The 22,261-nt window shown below is 33.4% G+C and overlaps 1 protein-coding gene across 1 annotated transcript; it reads left to right on the top strand.

Annotated features, from left to right (window-relative positions):
- The first annotated feature begins 10,595 nt into the window (after window positions 1–10,595).
- LOC113560959 lies at window positions 10,596–21,279 on the top strand. Its single transcript, XM_026967101.1, has 5 exons — window positions 10,596–10,971; window positions 16,256–16,458; window positions 16,544–16,642; window positions 17,382–17,803; window positions 19,688–21,279. Exons 1-5 carry the CDS (start codon window positions 10,917–10,919, stop codon window positions 20,172–20,174), a joined length of 1,266 nt encoding a protein of 421 aa, XP_026822902.1. The 5' UTR covers window positions 10,596–10,916; the 3' UTR covers window positions 20,175–21,279.
- The last annotated feature ends 982 nt before the right edge of the window (window positions 21,280–22,261 follow it).

Here is a 22,261-nt window from a genome sequence, read left to right as displayed (position 1 = left end):
TGTTTTATTGAAAACTTTTGGTGGTCGGTCGGCGCGAGGACGTGATGGCGGGGGAGATGGCCAACGGGTAATAATATTCGTCGGTGCGACTTATAATATTCTGGCGAGTGTGTGTGTGCGTGTGCAGCGTCGTATATCTACTCCGTGTTTATACATTATATACGTACGTAAGTACGAGGATATTACTTATGATGTATTATATAATACATACGCGCGCGCGGCGTCTTTTGTTGTTGCGCCGCTCTGTAATTACCGGCAATAATGAAAACATCACACACAAAGTTAAAAAAAAAAAAGTCCTACGCAGCCGGTGGTGTTTGTAATATAATGTAGCAGCCGTACACCTGTGTGTGTGTGAGTGTTGTAGGGCACGGTCATGGGTATATACGCGCGGCGGCGTCAGCGCCGACAAACAGGACTTTTGTATGTGTGTGTGCGAGTATGTATATGTATGTGGAAGCGAGCTGCAATTTCAATTGTGGACGATTAGCACTAAAGGTGTATTCGGGCACATGCAGTGAATAAGGGCGTTATATAGACCCCGAGCTATAAACGGCAGTCTATAAATCTTCGCGGCGGACAATTGGCGTTATAATATTATTTGTAATTTTTTTCTCGTCAAAACAAAACAAAAAAAAAAAAAAAAAAAAATACCTACGCACCACTTAGTTAGTTAATTATCTTGGTATCTATTATCACGCCTATACAGTATAAAACAACCTCAATATCGTTTACCAGGCGAGTACAATATTACAGCTGCATAACTGCAGATCCATCAGTATCCATCATATGGGTATTTCATAAGATAAGAAATTTGAGTAAGTATAGGTACACAATGATGTAGTAATACCTATATTAGAATATCGATCGTTTGACGTCTATTATTATTGATTTATCGCTGAATCGCTTCAATTAGAGACTTCTCGTTTAAAGTTTTCTAAATACGTTCAATTATTCTGTCTAAATATTTCATTTTGTAGACCATAATATCAATATGTATGGTTCTCGAAATTGAGATTACTAGTGTAGCGATCAAATAACAATGAAAACTATTACCATTTTATATTCACATACATACCTATTCTACGAAATATATTATTACTTATAGTTTTTATTTTTTATAGTTAAAATTTTAACAATTATTATATTGCACCACAAAGGAAAAAAAAATATTATCGAAGCAGCATAAATATTATGGTTGCAATTAATATGTTTTATATTTCTAAAAATTTGATTTAATATATACAATTATAAATATAATTAACACATTGATGGACATTATAATATAATCGTTATAATCGTTTATAAGATACACTTTTCTATTACTGATATAACAGTAATTAAGTTGTAACCATACACGATGCCACGATGTAAATATCCAAATACCATTTATACATTTTTTTTTTTTTATGATAAAATGGTTCATAATTTACATCAGTGAATATAAATAAAGATAATAAAAGTTAATAAAATTAACACTAAAATACCTTAAGATTTAAGTAATAAAAATATGACAACATAATATATTATATTTAATTGGTATTTTTTCTAGTATCCAAATGATGCTTCTTAGTTCTTTCGTTTGTTACCAATGAATGAGTATTTAATAAACTGGCATATTGCGATAGCTGTAATGCCATAATATGATATTGTTCATTACTGTAATACACTAATACTGTTATATCATTATTAATGTATGACTAAAACATAACCAAAATATTGACTAATTGAGCATATTAATTAATAATTAAATAGTAAATACATAATTATTACTATTTAGTATTTATTAATCTGGTTACATTTTAAAATCATCATTATTTTAATACATTTTAAGAATTTTTAAACGCCATTATTTTTTTTTTATATAAAATACTTAATATGATTCGTAGAATAACAACCCATTAAACATTAAGGTAAAAACGTCCCACGAATTTGGATTATAGTTATGAGTTCGATTTCAATACATATTATATGGCGGATACCCTGGGACGTTATTACTTTTTGTCACACTGAGTGAAATGCCCCACTGCGGCACTGCGAGGTATGTCGGTTTCGAGAAATCATAAAGTCGTAATATATATTACTTGACACGAACATTTTTTTTCGTAGTAGTAGGTTACTAACACGAAAAAGAACATCGTATGATTTTGTATCAATTCAATTGTATTAATGTTCCTTTTTATTTATGTTGGTATTTCAAAATCAGGCATGGAATTCATTATGGATATAAAATAAGGAATAGTTAACATAAAATAAAAAATGTGTCATGCATGCATTAATTGGTAATGAAATATTAGTTTATAAATATGATAAACAATTATATTTTTTTAAATAAAGAAGATAATATAATAAAACCTCCCCTAATGAACACAAATAAATATCAAACATCGCCTTAAAGTAGTTGATATATTTTTTTTGGAAATAAACTAAACATAAAATGAATAATATGAATTGAACCCTCAAATAAATTCCATCAAAATTCGAACTTGAGGACCTTTTTATTTAATAATCAAGGTTTTTGACAAACGACAGTGCAAAAGACTTTTTATTACAATTTATATAAATATAAATAGGTATTTAAAGGTAAAATATCTATAAATAACTCAAAAAGATACGTCAAAATATTTTGAAAATTATACCATGCGTAAAAAATGCTAACATAAACATTTAGTGAAAATTTCAACATCTTCGGTTATTCGCTCTTAAGTTACACTAAAATAACAAAATAATCTTTGTCAAAAATTGATTTGGTTTATGTAAAAATTCCCTTTTTTCTATTCTTTCTCCGATTATTAAAAGTGCTGTGCATTTTTATTAGATTCCAGAAAAGATTTTGAATACCTTTTTAACTGTTAGTTGCATGTCAAGCTATTAAAGTACATACACACATGTACATTGTACACTATACTAATACTACACAGTACATATCTACAGTATCAATGAAACAATAAATATAAATTTTAAAACGCATATATTATATTTTAAATGCATATGCAAGCAGTCAATATGTGATATTGTGATATACGTTTTAAACCAAAATTATTTTATTCTATATTAGTAGGTATATTATATAGATATTACTTATAACTTCATAAGTTATTAGGTAGGCCATCTTTTATATTATGCATAGATTTTTTCCCCATTTTAACATTTCTTTCTAATATATATAATATTCTTCAAAAATCACGTGTATCCGTCTGTCACGTTATTATAATAATTGAGCCAGGTACGTAGGGTTAGGCAGCGGTGGCGGCGCGGTGTAACCCATAATTTAAGACAATGTTGCTAACCCTTTACGAATTAGCTACTACTACCTTGCCTGGCTGCCAATGATTTCGTTCAATAATAGCCTCCGTCCTTTTTCTTCTCTCTTTCACTTCACCACCCCCTACCATTCCTCCTTCACAACAGCCTTAACCAGTCCCCTGCCGTGAGCGACGCCGCACCCGTTAATTTCGTAATCGTGCATCGAATTAAGACGGACATTATAAAAGAAAATTACAGTTTTCGTGCGATACATAAGTATTGAGGCGCTGGTACACGTACACATTATATGCACGCGTATACTACAGCACCCATAAGATTGGAAAAATAAATATATATATATATATCATATATATGTATGTAATTTATTATTTCGATTTCTTCACGCCACTCAGACGTGGCAGTGATTCTATTACTATTATATATAAATAATATGCATACATACACTACATTACATTACATATCGTTGTATATTAAGGAAATTTGGACATTAATTCTTATTTAAAACCTGCAATGGAAGAATACAGAATACCACCCAAAAATGTAGATGGATATTTTCTATGAACCATTTCTTTACTTCGATTTGTATTTATTCCTTGAAAAATTTTTAGAACAAAGCAAAATCAAATTATTTTAAAATAGATATACTTCTTATTCACAATTTTCATTAGGCATATTTTCATTATTTTATACTATAATGATATCTGAATAGTGAATAGGTACTTATCGTTATAAGGTTTATCGAAATAATGTAACTTTAAGAATATTTATCAACGGGGTGATTCATCACCTCTATTTTTGCCTTTAATAATATACATTTATTCAAATTCTTGTTTCAGGAATGTTTAACTATACTTACATTGACTATATTTATTATTTTCAGATATTTAAATTTTTTATATTACTATCAAGGAGTGTCTTGTGACAATACAAAATTCTGTTTTTCAAATGAGAATCCCCATTTCTTGTTAATTGTTTTAGATAATTTTTGAAAATGTTGACGTATCACTAATTCATAATTCGAACAAACAGTATTTCAGTTATTAAAATGCTTAGATTAAGGATAGTATTCCATAAAAATCTTTTTTTTTAAATAAAATATAGATATAATTTTGAATCTATAGTATTTATTATACTTGGACCATTTTTATAAGTTAGAATGTTGACAGACTAGTATTAATTATTTCATTTTTCTAATTACCATAGTCTTCCAATATTTTAAGTTCATTACCATAGACCTAATTATTCTTAACACAAACTTAAGTAACTCAAAAACAACTAATTAAAATTTTGATTTTGATTTGTCAACATTTTCAGAAACTTTATCCGTTAAAATAATTTACAGTATAATAGTATAAAAGGGGGTCATTAAATATAACCAGTTTGTGTTTTCACGTAACATTCTTTAAATAGTAAAAACTCAAGAATTCGAAAATATTGTACATGTTTAAGTTTTTAAAATTCCAAAAATCAAATTTTGAATAATTTTAATTATAGCTACCATTTATCACCTAAACTATCGACTAGTTACTAAATCCATACATGTATATAATATTATAATATTTCTATATACTTACCCATCTTTATAATTTTATATAAGCATAATATATATTTCAAAATATTGATTGATAGCTCATTTTTATAGTCAATTATCTTTTTTTAATAAGTAATTATTATATGCCATAATCCTTACACTCGTATATATTTAACTAATAATTAAAAATATATAGGTTAATTGTAATGTAAACTTATTGAGAATAAATGTTTTATAACTTATTTGATAATATATTTTGTGTTATTTAATTGACATATAATATTAAATTCAAATAATATTTTCATTTAAAAAATATTATAATCCAAAACACCAGCAATTCATACTAGCAAATATACTTACATTTCTAATAAGACTACATAATAGGGATACGAATTATATATAGAACATGAAATAGTTAAATTAATTTAATGTTGTTAAATTATACTATGCAATAAAAATTTAATAAAATAAACAGTGATATTACCAATCATTTTCAGATTATCATTAAGTAAAGCATATTATAATTTTAAAATAGATCAACTGAAAAAACCAAAGTTACTGTAAGCTAAAAAATGTTGATAGTTTTAGTTTTATATACCAATATATAGTATCTTTTATGGACTTCTTATTGTTTTCGTCCATAAATAAAATCATTTTATGAAATTTAAAATTATTAGTGAAATATGTAGGGGTAACTTGCTAAATTTGCTACACCGAAAACTGAAAAACCACTCTTTAAGTTTAAAATCAAAGTTCTTTTTACGAAAGGTTGCAATTTGCAATACATCAAAAAAACCTTTGTTCAAAATTTAAACAGAGTACAATAAAACACATAAAATATAGTTTCAGACGTCACAATAAATAATTATCAGAAAAAATTTCTCATAGGCACATATATATATATATATATATATATATGTGTGTGTGTGTGTGTATGTATATATTATATACTATATATATGTTTAATTTATTTTTAAATGTTTTTAAGATGCACTGATTGTATTTAATTTATAAACTATGCCATTCAACCAACTTATTAATATAATTATATTAGTTATTACGAGATTAAATTTAATGTTTTATTAAGCCTAAAATATTATTATATGATAACATTGTGTGTTAGGAAGGCAAATAAAAAACATAAAAGTTTAATTGGAATTAAGCAACAAATTCCAAGAAAATCAATCATTCATAAAGGTACTTGTAAGTTATAAAACTTATTTATTCGGATATTATGGTTAAGTACTTGGTAAATTATTATTTTTTAACTATCATCACAGATCATTGGTTAAATTGATTAAATTCAAATAATACAGAATACCTTGATATTTTCCTATGTTACACATAATATATGTAATAATATTAACTATAAAACATTTAAATAATAATACATTTATAAAGTGCCTATGTGCATTGCACATATTTAAAAAAAAAATACAAAATATTAAAGATAATAAGTTGTTCTATCTATATATATATTATATATATTATTATATATAGTAATACTATAATAGTACCTATACATAATATTTATCATTAATCATCATGATGGATATACATATTACCTATATGTTGTATATGTTCGTTAATCTCTGTTTTTAGAACTAGTATACAATTTATTACATTTATGTATATGAATTTATATAAAAATATTTTTGTCAAAAAATTCTTGGAAATAAAAATTTGATGCATTTTAAATTTTTTAATGATATAATGAACGCTTTTACATTACGTATTTACTAAATACTAATTATAATGTTTTAATAATCTACATTTATTAGTATTCTTGCATCAATTCAAATTAAGTTTAACACCTTTATTGAGAGATTTATTAACTTATGACTTAAACTATTAATAATAGTTTATTATAAACTATTTATAAACTTTTAGTTTAAAAAAAAAGGTTTTTATTGATTTCGTCGGCTGCTATATATGATATCTAAATATCGACTTTGTTGGCTATTGATTCCGTCCGATACCATTCATATAATATGACCATGGTCCATGAATATATACTAAGTAATAAGTACTTATTAGTTATTGGTTCTATCAAATTTTATAAATTTTATAAAATACATAATAATATTTTTTGATAACGTAGTACACGAGATATATAATAAATTTGTTTGTCTTTATTAGTAAATAAAAATTATGTCTCTTATCTTTAAGATAAAAATGATAAAGTATATCTGAATATCTTTGACTAAAGTATTATATTTTTATTGGATCTGTTCTGCTTGATAAAATTTGGAATTTCCTTTATATTCTTACCTATAGTTATTAGTTACCAATTAGTGTCGATCTAGTTCACGAAAGCACTCTATGTGTATCACGTGTTTATTAATTTTTTATTTTTTTTTTTAGTTAAAATGTATACATCAATGTTTAAACTTGACTTAATTTTGTATAATAATTTTAAATATTATGAAAAAAAAATATCTATCTATCTATATTTAAATCCTTTTAAATGTGTATAAATAATAATTTACTGTAAAAATAAAATCATACATTAAAGATGAAAATACCTGCATAGTACATATGATTTAAAATAGTACATATGATTTAAAATACCACAGAGAATTAAAAGTAATTATATACATTTTTAATTTTTATTTTAGTTACATTTTACAATATATTATATTATATTCATATTAATATATTAAGACTTAAATTCTAAATTAAATATATTATATTGTACATTTTACAATATATAATAAATACGTCTAGTTTTATAATATTCTGCTTTTTGTTATTAAAAATATTAATAATGTTTATTACTTATGGCTGCTTTCTACCATTTTTATACATTTAAAAGAAAATCGAAATGTTGATATTATAAACAGTAGTCGACTCCCGACGGATTCTATAATCTATCTATAATCAGCTGAATCGATAAGTGCTCCTTTATTTTTTGGTAATTCAAATACAATTTTTATTAAATTAAATTTATCTCTGGAAACACTTGATAAATGGACAATTAATAATTATATTCATATAACATAATTATAATGACTTTCTAGTTTCTATACAGTATAATAATTATAACCATAAACAAAGCTCGGGTCTTAGCACTAAAAAATACTAAAATGTGCTCCCTAAATACATACAAGTATCAACAATAGTAAGAAAAAAAGTAGATAACTATTCTGCTAAACATTAGGTTTTAAGTACTCGTATAATTCGTCATTTATTACGTACGAAATTTGCATACGAAGAGTAGAAAATAATACTGAAACGGGAACGGTCTGTCGGCCTATATTATTATAACTATATTTTATTATTTATTTAAATTACTTTTAAAATAATTTATTATAGTATATGTAATATCTACCAGCTATTGCATTAATTACTGTTGAATTAATTTTTGCTGAAAACATTGCATTTGTCAAATAGTATCAACTTTAATTATTATAACACTATATATTTATATCATGTATTATTGTTATTATTATCTATACGTGAGTACTTACTGTAGAACAGTTTAAATAATTCCATGCTATATAAAAAGATAATAACATAAAATAAATTTAAACGTTTTGGGTATACAAAATTTACGTAGGTACTAATTTTAAATCCCCTCGAAAATTTTGAGTTTTAACTAAATAACTTAATCGTTATTCTTCGTTAAAATATATATAATTTCATCTAAATTTAAACTTAAAATGTTCATAAAAAATATAGTTTACATACGTTTAGTTTGTTCCAGAGAAAAATACTTATGATGAATCTTATTTTTAATTCAAATAAGAATGACTTAGAGAACCTTGTATTAAATTTTCAAATTTTAAGTATAAATATTACAAATATTAGGAATTATTTAAATCACAAAATATAATTGGCAACATTTTTTGTTTTTGATGACATTTTTCAAAATTCTAACTTCGAACAATCATAAAAAATTATTATGGATTTAAGCTAAATTATTTTTTTAATTCCAGTAATCTAATAACGAATTATAAGGAACTTTATATTAAAATCATGGTTATAAGTTTTTGAATTACAAAAAAAAAATAAAAAAAACCGTATTGAACTTGTATACAATTCCAGTTTTTCACTAATTTAAGTTTTCGTGATTATTTTGTAAATACTTGGCTTTTTTGATCTTACGCTTCTGAAAGTACCAACTAGATACACTTTCCTACCAGAAAAGAAATAATGAATAGAAAGTTCAAATACCTATTTTTTCTACAATAAATCGCGTGAACAATGAACATAAACATTTTATAAAATTATAAAACAAATTACTGGACTCGGAAGATAAATGTATTTAAATGTATTTATTATTATTTTCTTATCTAAATTTAGAACTAATACACGCATAAAGATTAACGATTAATACGTTTAAAAAAACAAACTCATTTGAATGAAGTATTAACAACATTCGAATACTATAAAATGTGTGTATTTTTCTTGTATATTCATATTCATGTATCTTTTTATTTTAACATTTTCATTTAAACTATCGCGCGAAGTAAGAAATACATCAAATTAATATTATCTAATGCATATTAGCAAACAAATAATGCTAAGATTGGGAAAATCCCCGAAAATGATAGTAAAAATATAATAATTGCAATGTACATTTTGAAGTCCTGGATGCATAAAATAATAATTGTTATTGTAATGCTATTTGTATGTGTATTCTATAATAATTACGAGCAAATGATATATAATATAATCATAATCTAAATCCCGTGTCCGGATATAAAGTATTATATTGAAATAGTATAATATCAATATCTATACGGTTCTTCCTTAGTGCTAATAATATTATTATTCTGTATTTGGCATATATAAATGCATATACATAAATATTTATATTTAATATATCTACTCGATTTAAGCTATATTTAATATTATGTACATATTATTATTAACATACATCGTCCTGCAGAAACCGGATCAACTACGATTTCTTACACGCGATTATTTTGCCGGTCATAATAATAATAACTCGTCAGTACTCGCGGTATACATGAATAATAATAATAATAATAATATAAATAGATTATACCGGCTGCAATGTACCTATATTATAATACTTCTTCTCTTGGGCCGGTTTTTTTAAAAAAAATTTTTTACAAATGTAGTATGTAGCTATCATAATATGGTGTGAAATCAACTTTAGAGTCGATTATCTCGCTCGCTGAAGTATATATATAGGGAACCACCAAACGAAAACGCGCGTTCTACATAATAATAATAATAATATTGTTGTGATATAATATTATTATTATTATAATCGCACCTCCCGACTCCTAATTACCGCGCGCATGATCGTCGTCCCGTCGTTTCATCGGTACCTCGCGGACACACGCACACACGGCCCGCCATACGTCATGCCCAGCGGTATACCGGATGGTGTGTGTACGCATTTGTGTGGTGTGTGTGTGTGTCGAGGAGCGTAACATATAATAATCGTGAAAATAATAATGGTAAAAGTGAAGAAAAGAATGGGTACCTTTATACCTATAACGTATATATATATATATATATATATAAAACGTGCCGGGTAATAATGGACCGAGAAAATAACACGCACACGGACTAGGTATATGTGTACCTACGCACACATGTGCGCGCGCGCGCGGTATAGTTTCAAAGAACGCTCGCGCGGGGCCCCCCCGGAACGGCGAGCGGCCGTCGCTGTGCGTCGGCGGGTGGGTGGGAGGGTAGGCAGGCAGGCATTCCGTACGGCGGCGGCAGCGACGGCGACGGTCCGACGAGGCCCCAAGGATGAGCGAGTGTGTGTCATGCCGTACGTACTATATAGGCGGTCGCCTTGCCGATGTGCCGACGCCACTGCCGCCGCAACGGCACTACGGCAGTCGCCCGTCAGCATTCAAACGAGTATCACGCGCGTGTTGTTCGCCGCGCGTCCGCAGCTCGTCGCGAGTTGTGTACGTTATTACGTTCTCTTTGGCCGCGGGTTTTATCGTTCGTTATTATTAATTTTATTTTTACATTTTTAAAGCGTCCGTTTATTTTTCAATCAAGATTTTTGTGTCGAGTGCCTTTGACGACGTTTTTCACTGTCGCCGTTAAATTTTTGTTTTTTTACGACATTTTTTCTATTCGGTTTTTGTAACCAGTGCGCGCACCAGTTACCACCTTCTTCATGGGACTGGTCAAAAAAATGGAATGGCTAAAGTGGATACGAAAATATTCTACAGGTAAACATTATTACCTACTGTTGTATATAGCCGTAGTCTCGTCTTTCATAAATCGCATATGGGATATTTTCGTTTATGGCGGTGTATAGAAGCAGCTAGTCTCCCATCCCTCGCGTTTGACAACCTGTGCGACGCGCGTACTGAGCGTTCTGTAGGTACTTAAAACAAGGCACTACGCTCGTTAAGCCATTCACACGTTTTACGACTCTTGTTTAACGGTTGTTTTCGCCACCGGCTCTGTTTATTATCTCGTCATCGACGCAATAAAGCATTATATAACGGGTTACGGGAAAAGCGGTTCGAAAATGCAACTCGTGTATGGTATAGTACTGCGGAACCGAAAGCGGAGATCGTCAGGCGCCGCGCTTAAGGTTCCGACCATACAACAACAACAGACGTTTACGATATCGTTTAATCATATAGTATACATACCATTTTATACAGGTAGCGATATGTCATCGTATTTTTTATACACAAGTTGTACAACACGAGTACCTATATATCATCTACTATTATTATTATTATTATTATATACAGCGCGAGTAAGTATGTTATATTTGGCGCGCACGATTGTTGTGACACGCAATTGCCGCCAACAAGCGGCGGCAAATTGCCGTCGAGGGTCGATGAACCACTATTATACTATCGCCGCGGAAGACTGAACGCGATGCGTGTGCGGCGTGACGGACGAGACGGAAAGCCACCGATGCCGCCGCAAAAACTGCAAATGATGCGTTATTTCGTTCAGTTTTCGAACGTAATGTGAAAAAATTAATGAAAAAAAAAAAACCTCAACACTCTACGGGCGCCTGTGTCTCCTCTATCTCTTATACCTACTCATCAGCGATCTTTGTCATATTGTCGTGTGTATAATATATATTATACGGTTTTTGTAGAATCGATTTGATTCCGTCGCGTGTAACTTGCATGATCGGTCCGTTGCATACTTGCATATCGTACACGCAGCGATATATTATTATTATTATTATTACTATTATTATTATACAACAATACAAGAGAGAAGAGCTGCAGAGACGGCACGTAGACCTGCGGTTTTTTTCATCTCTTGCTGTAAAGGAATTCAGAGGGGCCCGCGTGTTTCCTTGGAAATGGGATTTTTTTTTCTTTCTACCGCCGACATCACCACCACCCCCTTGGCCGTCTTTCGCACAACAACAACAACAACAACAATATAATATAATGTTTTCCGTCGCTCCCGCTGCAGCAGTATCCAGCTGGCTCGTACCATTGTGTGACGCCGTGCGCCCCGGGTCTCCCGTGATTGTGAATAACCGAGTCCCGGCATAGATTTACACCGAAGACACGCACACGCACACGCACACGCACACACGGCGAAGGAACAAACACGGAATGTTTGTGGGTGGTGCAGCGCCGCATGTATATCGGCGGGTCCCCTTGTGCGACGGCGACCCACGCCTTTTTGTTTACATGTTTTAGATTATGTATAGTGTATTTTCCCTCTTTCTCCGTCTCTCCATTCCCCCCCCCCACCATACCACAACTCCATCGCTCGGGCCACCACTCCGGAAGTCTGCCGTCCGGCTTTCGTGTTTGTGTTTAATTTCTCCGCGCTATATTGTTATAACATACCGTTCGTTCGACGTCCATTGTCGTCATGTCTCCGGTGCGTGTGCGCTCCGTTGCTGCAGTTGTACATATTGTATGCGCGCACGATAAACGTGGGGCGAAAGAAGAAGGGCCGGCCGTGTCGATTTGGGAAACCCGTTGCACCCGACTCGATCCGCCACCACGACTGCACGGGGCGACGACGTTCGCGATGTCCTCGTCTGTCCCGCACAGCACTCGTCGCATCGTCTGTCGGAGTGGCGGCGCTTGTGAACTTTTAACAACGCAAACTGCAGAAACGCACGCGACCGCGAAACGGGCCCTAAACGTCTGTTTACGCGAGTTATATATGCGTTATACGTGCGCGTAAACAGTATTTTTTTTTTTTTTTTTTGTATTGTGTAATATATTGTATTATGTGAACCGCGCGACCGGTCATCGTCGGCCGTACTTCGTGGAACTCGGACGGGCCACGCGCGCACCGTTTGGTTTTTATCTGCCGACATTCCGAGAACCGGCCCAATAAACAACGTTACAACGGTCATCATCGTCTCTCCGCGCCGCCGTGCAGTCATTTCGTGTATGCGTTAGTGTGTGTGTGTGCTGTGCGAGCGCGCTCGTTTGTAACCGATACGGCGTGCCGACGGTCGCGCCGACGGCGTGCACGGCACCCACCACTCTATTTGTTTGGGGAGGGGGCGCGGGGATCGAGTTCCCGAAATCGTTTCGGGCCCTTTTCGTTGTCCGCCGCATTCTTGCCTCTCGGGGGGCGCACACATTCCGTGCGTCCTTTTTTCCCCTTCTCTTCTATACCACTGCAATTCGGACGGCCACGCATCGACCGCGCGCGTAGAATGTAATTATTATTACGATTATTATTATTATTATTATTTAAAACTGTGATAATAATATTAGAATGTTTGTTTTTGGCGTTATCGGACGGTTTAATATATTATTACTTAATACTCGATTACATTATACGTATTGTTGTATAATATTATTATTTGTTACGGGTTCAAGGACGTCGGTGTCGTGAGGTCCGCGCGTAGTTTTGGTGCCAATTCTCCGCGGCGGCTGCGAACACGTGTTAAGCCGTCGGCCAGCACTAAAATTAATCGCTACCGTGTTTACACCGCGGTCAGGCCATTATATGCATATCACAATAATAATAATAATGATAATAATACGAATTCACGAAAGTCATCGGCTCTGAGTACTCTACCCATCGTGAACATGTTTGGTTTTTTTTTCTCGTCCTATATGGTGTAGGTAGAGAAGCACGCGCGTCCGGAATTCGTGAGGGCGCAACAAGAAATAATAAGACATATTATTATTATTCCCCGGCCGGTCGAAAACTACGAGTGTGTCCGTATAACTACTAACTAGGTATAGTGTATAATAACATACATAGACGCGGCGGTCTTTTTTTTTTTTCAGTTATTCGGTCGGCCACTGACGCGCGCATACGCGGGTGCGCGACCGCGTTTTACAATCTCTCCGGGGATTGACGACGACGACGACGACGATAAGTCCGAGCGGTTTTTATCCTCCAGAAAAAAAAAAAAGTATATAATATAATATAAAATAATGACGTGTCATGTGTTATGCGCGCGTTCGAATATACAAAGGGGGAAAAATATATCTATATGGCATGTATATAAGGAAAGGAAAAAAAAAAAGAATATTACCGACCAGCCGGCCGACGACTAATGTTATGTCGGCGGCTCCGCCTTGTCGGTACTCTTTGTAGCCAAGAGTCAAGGCCAAGATTATATATCTCAACCAAGGATCTCTTCTGAAACGTTGTTGCCGCATGTTGTTTCATCTCTCTCTCACACGCGGTCCCACCCTCTCGCTCAGACCCACACACGCACGCGCGCGCGCACGCACACTAACTCACACTTACGTTCGGTCCGTTGCCCGTAGATGATTGTAACGCCGTCGTTCGCGCGCGCGGGACAGAACAATACTATGGAAACGTGTTATTAGCATAGAAATCCGGTTCCGAAAAAAATCGTAATAATAATAATAATCGGGATCGAATATTATGAATATGTTTTTTCGTCTATTCCATACTCCCTCTATCACACCCTCCACCGACCCAACTCGAACGGTCAAGTAGAGTAAAAGATTTCTCGAAGGTCGCGCACAGAATTCCGCCGACCACTCCTCCGAACCCCCTATTATTGCGTTTGACGCGCGAGTGTCAATTGCGCAGAGCACGGTCGTGGTTGGGTATTATAATATGTATATACCTGTAATATTATAATATTATTTTATACACCTTCCTACATTATAACACGGCAATGTATAAAAAAAAAAAAAAACAATCGTCGTCGTAACGTGGCGGAGTAGGCACAAAAATATGATCAAGAAAAAAAAATTACACACACACACCGTATAATACCCGTGTATACAATAATAATAATATATAATATTATTCTAGTTTGTGCGTCTATTGTTCTGTTATGTTTTTATTCGGTAGAAACGGCGTTTGTGTGTGTGTGTGTGTGTGTGATGCGAGTTGAATCGGCCGCGCGGCGGCTTCGGCTGCGGGAGAGAAGATGGATGGATGGATGTGCTCGGCGGTACGTATCAAACGTTCGCCGCTCCCGCCTCCGCCGGTCTACGTCGCCGACAACCAAACCGGTTTCGTTTCCTCGACCGCGCGCGTTTGTGTGTGTTGTTGTTGCCGTGTGGTCGTTCGTTCGTTCGTTCTCTCGTACGTGTGTGCGCCTCTAAAACATTATCGTCGTCGTCGTCGTCGCCACCGCACTCTCTCTTCTAACACACACACACACACACACACACACTCTTTCTCTCTCTCTCTCTCTCTCTCTCTCTCTCTCAATCTGTCTCTTTTTTTTCCGCCCCAGCAAACCCCTGTCCCCTGCACCCTTACTATCACTCTTCGTGTTTACCGCGTGTATTCTTATTTCTTACTTAATAATACACTCTCGTTTCTCCTGTACTTATGTAATAATATATTATAATACGAGCACACAATTTCACGACGAAATGGTGTCAAGAATCTTTAACGACGAAATTAATATATATTTTTACATATAGTAACCCGTATTTACGCCTATGTAGCTGCGTGACGAGATTCATATATTATAGGGAAAATAATAAAACATTCGTATGTATCATTGCAGTCGGGTTTGGGGTATGTTGTATTAATATTATAATTTATAATTATATACAATCGTATACTGAGGTCCAGCTCCGTTCTCATCGCGTAGGTGCCTCCTAATTCTCCCATCCTGCGAATATATTATAATAATACGTAATAACTAATAATATGTACACCGCACTCATTACAGTCGTATTGTTCGACTTCCTCCTCGCGCCCGCGCGTTACGAGCATGGATCGAATAGACCAGAACTGGTTCTTACCCTAAATCACGTAGCGTTTCCTCCGGAATAGAAACGTCGGAAAAAAAAATTAAAAACAAAACAAAAGCGTATACGTTGCTGCTGCTTTTTTGATGTGTTCCTCCGTATCCTGCTGTTGTAGCGGCGCGGCGACTATGTAATACCAGATTCCAATTATTAAATATTTTTAATTGAAAAACCTCCATTCTACGATATATATATTTTATATTATAGTATATACGCGCACGTAAATTTGTAAATTATGTTAATATCTTTAAGTGGATTTTAATTGACATTTTTTTCCCACTTCCCGGTTTTGCAGGTATCCTGGACACGAAAACTGGTAGCATGGAAACGCTAATTGATTCGGCCAGTTCGAAAACCATCAATTACGCTTATACCTCCTCGGTAATTGCTGACGATGAATTCATTAACGCCGCCGCACCCCCACACCAGCGTCCGATGTTGCCGCCGCCACCACCTACTTCACAAGCTTCGCCATCACCGCCTCAGCAACCTAGTGATGTGAGTATTCCGTCCATACATATTAAACATTGTAATGGTTTGAATGTTTAGTTTTTAAATCTTAACGGATTTCTTCCTATAACAGGTATACGATTGCTGCGTATCGCTGGACGGAATACCCATCAAACACGAGTTTCAGTACACCTTCTCTGACACCGACGGTCATGGAAAAATCACCAAACACGTAAGTCATTATAAGCATATTTTATATGTAGGTACACAACATGTTTTACAGGGAGTGACCAGTTGGTCTTCCGGGTTCAAACCCACCCCAAATTTTTTTTTCGGTTAATCTGCTGGTAACATTTAGGTACATGCAGTCCTTTTTGTAATTCGGTCATAAAACCCTCTCTAAAAACCATACCGGATACACGGCTGTAAGCCGGTAAATATTGTTTTTATTCTTACAAAATCTGTAATACACTCCGTCCCTAAAATAAGATGTATCTAACACGCGGTAGGTACGTTACGTTTTTATATATACCCGCAGAATAATAAACATATTATAGTATATAATATGTCCACCGCCCTAGCTTGAAAGATTTTAAATGGAACGCATTTAAAAATAACAAATCGTTTCTTCTGATGTTTGGCAACGCAATCAAAGTAGTCCACTCAAACTGTCTGTGAAACTTCTCATAGGCGCGACAACAACGGGATCTCTTTGTTTTTACTCGTTCGCCTTTGATGTTCCAATTAAGACACATTTCACTGTTTCACAAACACATTGTCAGTTAATAGTGATATATATTAAATGTAATATATAATTTCTCGAAATCCCATTGGGGAAGCCTGCACCTCCGCTTTTGGCAACCCGTCAAATCCATTATTATTTTTTTTATTTTTTTATGCCTTATTTAATTTCGTGCTTGTCTCCGTGTTGTCGTCATATATAATAACAATTTTTATATGTATTACTGCAGGATGTCGAAGGACTGGCTACAAAAATTCTCGAGTCTATGTATGGTACGACGTTGAAATTCTCATCGCGCGGCCAGCGAACCGTCAAAGTGACGCTTAACATCAGACAATCGGTCGCGGTAGTCGTGGACGGCACGACGACTGGTACGCCGTACCGAGGTCACCAGAGCAGCCGCGAGCGTAAGACCAAATCGTCGACGGATAGACATCATCGTAGCAGGACGGATGCGGTCGAATCTGGAGTATTCGATGATGCGACACTGTTGGAACAGTCAGGTTATCCTTCGGTTTACGACGGTGTCAAAGGGTCCTGGCTGCCGCATCACAGGAGTGCCAAGCTGGGGGCACAGCGTTACAGGCGTGAACAACTGATCGAAATGGTACAAAGAAGTCTGGCGGAAAACTTGAGTTTTCAAAATCAAAGGTTCGTAATGTCATATACTAATGTTTATTATATTATTCTACCCCAAATGCAAAATGAATAACCGTATTATTAATAATAGGTATATATAGTAAATAATACTTAATATGTATACAAACTCGGTAAGCAAAAACATACTTTGAACAAATGCCGTTTTATAACTAGTATACATTTATACTATTATACCTAATGCCCTAATTGTTAATTCGAAATTAAGTCGATTGTAATATGTATGTTTTAAAACGTGTAGTTTTTACAATTCATCTAGGATGATAAATTATGACAAAATATTGATTTTGTAAAAATGAACTACCTATATTATATCTCTTTTGTAACTGGTTGACTATAGTATATTATACAATTTAAAATGTATAACACCAATTCAATAGTTGGAATGCCATAATGACTAAAAAATAATAAATAAATATAATACTTATATTACAATATCGTATTTTGATTTGCATTTGCCGGTTGCGACAGTTATCCGTTATCGACGGACTTTCGGAAATTGGATCGTGCGTATTTCATCATACGAATTTTATTACGCTATTATCGATCAATCCGAATACTATACTCCGATTCACGGTGACACGTATTTTTTACTATACACAATCGCCCAATGTACATATTACGGTAAATAAATCAAAACTGCAAACAAGCCAGGAGAGATTACGCGAGTAAACCCTGTAGCGGCGGCGATAATAAATAAATAAATAAAATCATAACTGTCGTTGTCGTCGTCGTCGTCCGTTTATTATAATTTATAATATATGTACACCGCATGTAAAATAATAATATATTGTATACAGTTATAATACTCGAGCGAGGCCGACTGGTATATATAAGTGCAACACGCACGCTGTATATATAATAACCGTTCGTCGGGTCGCAAAAAAGGAATTCCGCGTGTACCTCTATATAGATTGCTGGGTGATTATAATAATAATATTATATGCCTATCTTTAATAATGTATTGTAAACGTTTCGCCAGTATATATTATATGTGCATGCATATGTGTGTGTATTGAACTCAGTCCAAATCTGACACTCTCTAAAGCGAACCGTCACATGTGACGACGTAAGATGACGCTTGTGCGTGTACCTATGGGAGATGGGACGGAGTTTCGAGGGCGTAAATAAAATAATTATTTATAGACTTAGCTGTTTAAAATTTAAAATAATATAAACTTCACCGCCTCTTCCGGCTTAGAAGTCAAAACATATCTGTAGCCTGGTTATGAACCTTGTATAGAGACCGCGGATTTGTGTACGGCGAAAACCTTAAGCCCACTAATGCATACAGTGTATGCTAAAAATAAGTTATATTCAATCGCGATAACTGTATTATCGTAATATAAGGTAACACCTATCGCTACCTACGCTGTACTAAAGTTGCAGGACTTAGGCTATATATATACGTATTTATATCCGTATCCGTGAACGTATACAATATATAACTAGAAAATGTTAACTTAAATACTATATTATTATTATTGATACATTAATATTATATTATTAACTTTTTGTTTTTTAATAATTTACCAATATGCGTTTTACCTTTATAATATAATATACACAATACTCGTGTCTCGTATATTCATTTCATCTCGATTTAACTAAAGTACTAGTTTTGTCACGTCAAACACTGAACTACACAAGGTTTATTAAAAAAACACCGCTTTACTATTATAATCACGATGTCACCGCGTGAAACGATGCAGAGCACGTTACGTATACCTGCAGCTATATGACGTATACATATTATATTAAATGACTAGGACAAATATGTAAATCGGTGTTTAAATAATAACACTATATCAACTTATATATGCGCCACGATGTGTGTTCAACAATTATATTAAAACCATTTTTTTTTTATGTTTATAGAAAATCCAATAAGCCGGAGGTCGTTTACCACAGGCCGCGGACGAAGCGTCGCCAGACCGGAGCTCAACCGGCCAAGGTGGCGTGGAGCCCGTACGACTTCGAACCGGTTGCATACATCCCTTCGCACCAACACCATCACCTCCAGCAGCAGCACCGACAGTACGAGCGCCTCAAGAACGTCAGGAGCCAGCAGCAGCAGTTGTACAGTAACGGTGTGACGGCCGAGGAGCACGCGGTCAAGTATTCGTCGAGTCACTCCCGACAACACCACCGAGCCACCGCGGTAGTCAGCGGCAGCAACCTGCAACAGTCGAAGGACTCGGCCGCGGCGGCCACCACCACCACTGCAGCCGCGACTGCCGCCCAGGAGCAGACAAAAAACATCGATCATCAGCGCTACAAGCGTGCCAAATTAGCGTCCAAGAAGATCCATCATCACATACACGAACACCATCATTATCATCACTACGACTATTATATCGTTTAGATGTGAGACAAACAGTGTGTGTGTGTGTACGCGCGAGAGAGAAATAGAACAACAAAATAGAACTGTTTAATTATTTTTCATCATGTATATTATCACAACATTATTATTATATAATACACATTATGTTAGTGTTTTTACGAGCATGTTTGCGCTGCACTGGACCGACCGGATCGGCGACATCGACAGAAAGCTTCTTTTCCTGCCATAACACCATATATACCTAAATTCCTTTAATCCCTATCCAATCATCATCAAATCACAACAATACAAACATATCCATTAAAACATTCAAGTTTGGTTGTACGCCCTGCTCGTCTGCGTATATATATATATATAAATCATATATACACGCACAGTGCCAACTATAATTTATTATTATCATTATTATTATTATTATTATTATTATTATTATTATATTATTATTTTTTTTTAACGCATTTGTTTGATAATATGCTCCTATATTAGGATTTTGATTGTGATATGTGTGTGCAGTAAAGTTTGATTTGTGCGAGTATATGTGTATTGTTCAAATATTATTATATTTTCTTTGATCTATGCGTACACGGATTTTTTACCGTTACTAATTGTCTTCCACAAAACAAACCAACATCATGTGATCAAACTTTGAGCCACACATACATAATTATCTGAAGTATTTGTGAATGTGTTTAACAGCCCAAGTTCCTCTTTTTGTATGTGTACTATTTTTATTGTATTTTTTTTTTATAAGATATAAGTTTTTAAACAACATTGTAAAGAACGTTAAATTAATATTATGCGAACAAAGACTAAACATTTCTTTTCACATACCGTAGTACAATACCCGTAGTCGCTGCAACACCTGCCGCAGTGCTGCAGTATTTTTAAAAAGATTTTTTTTTAAACTATTAACGTCTTAACGATTATAATATTATCAACTGTGTATAGGTATGCTATAAAATATGATATTATTCTCTGGCTGTGCACTCGCTAGAATTTAATATTGCTAATATACGAATTGTAAAAAAAAACATACGAAATTTCAATGTGACTTGTGTAAATTTTGACTGTCATTTATATTATAATGTTCACTGTTCAACAATAATATATTATACTATAAAATAAAATAAAATTTGACAAACAAGAAAATTTCATTGGTTATATTAATTTAATATACAATATACCTATTATCACTTTTACCATTATCCATACAAAATTCTGTATGCATGCTAAAACGAATGTTTCTACAAAGGCAATTTTTCTTAAACACTAGTTTAGGTATTATTAAAAAATGAGATGATAATATGAGCATTCTATGATTTATATTAATGTTATAAATGTAAAACTATTACGGGTTATTGCTGATTTTTTTTAATTTTGACAAAAAATGTAATGGGTATTAAAAAACGATATTGTAAATTAAAATTTCGTTACTTGGTACTAACTGCCAAAAGTAAAAATTATGAAAAATTGTGTATATTTGATTTGATTTTAAGCATGAACAACGCAGGTACCTACCTACCTACCGAACACATTAATAATGTTTAGAAATATATAACGTCAGTAACTCGGATTTAAAAAAAAGTTATAATATATAGTAATTTTCGGACATTTCATTATCTATACACTGCAATAATATTATTATGTTAATAAGTCAAATTTTTCACAGACCTCGACTTTAAAAATGATCTATAGAAATCTATAGTTGTAAATGTATTATAATTACAAATAGAAATATTAGTTTAATAAATAGAATTCCTGTAACTTCGACTCTATTTTTAACTTACACAGCTCATGAAAAATAAGCTGAATCGTTTTCCGGTTGAATGATGAGTACTATGTATGATATAAAATATAGGAGAGTCACCAATTCAGCTTTAAAATAAGGCTGCCAAATTTTTAAGCAAGCCAAATTATTCCACCACCAAAACACAGTGAAATGTACTAATGTTTTAAAAGATAGCGTGACGTTAGGTTATATATTCAGCCTATTTGTAGAAGTCTTACAACCAGCCTAGACCTTTAAAAAGACAGAAAATTAGTTATTTAAAAAAAAAACCATCCACAGGTGGCCATGGTCGTTATAAGAAAACAAAATTGACAAATCT

This window comes from Rhopalosiphum maidis, chromosome 1 (assembly GCF_003676215.2).
Source record: "Rhopalosiphum maidis isolate BTI-1 chromosome 1, ASM367621v3, whole genome shotgun sequence".
Classification (NCBI taxonomy): domain Eukaryota; kingdom Metazoa; phylum Arthropoda; class Insecta; order Hemiptera; family Aphididae; genus Rhopalosiphum; species Rhopalosiphum maidis.
The sequence above is the reverse complement of the archived record's forward strand: the minus strand, read 5'-3'. Positions and strand labels throughout refer to the sequence as shown.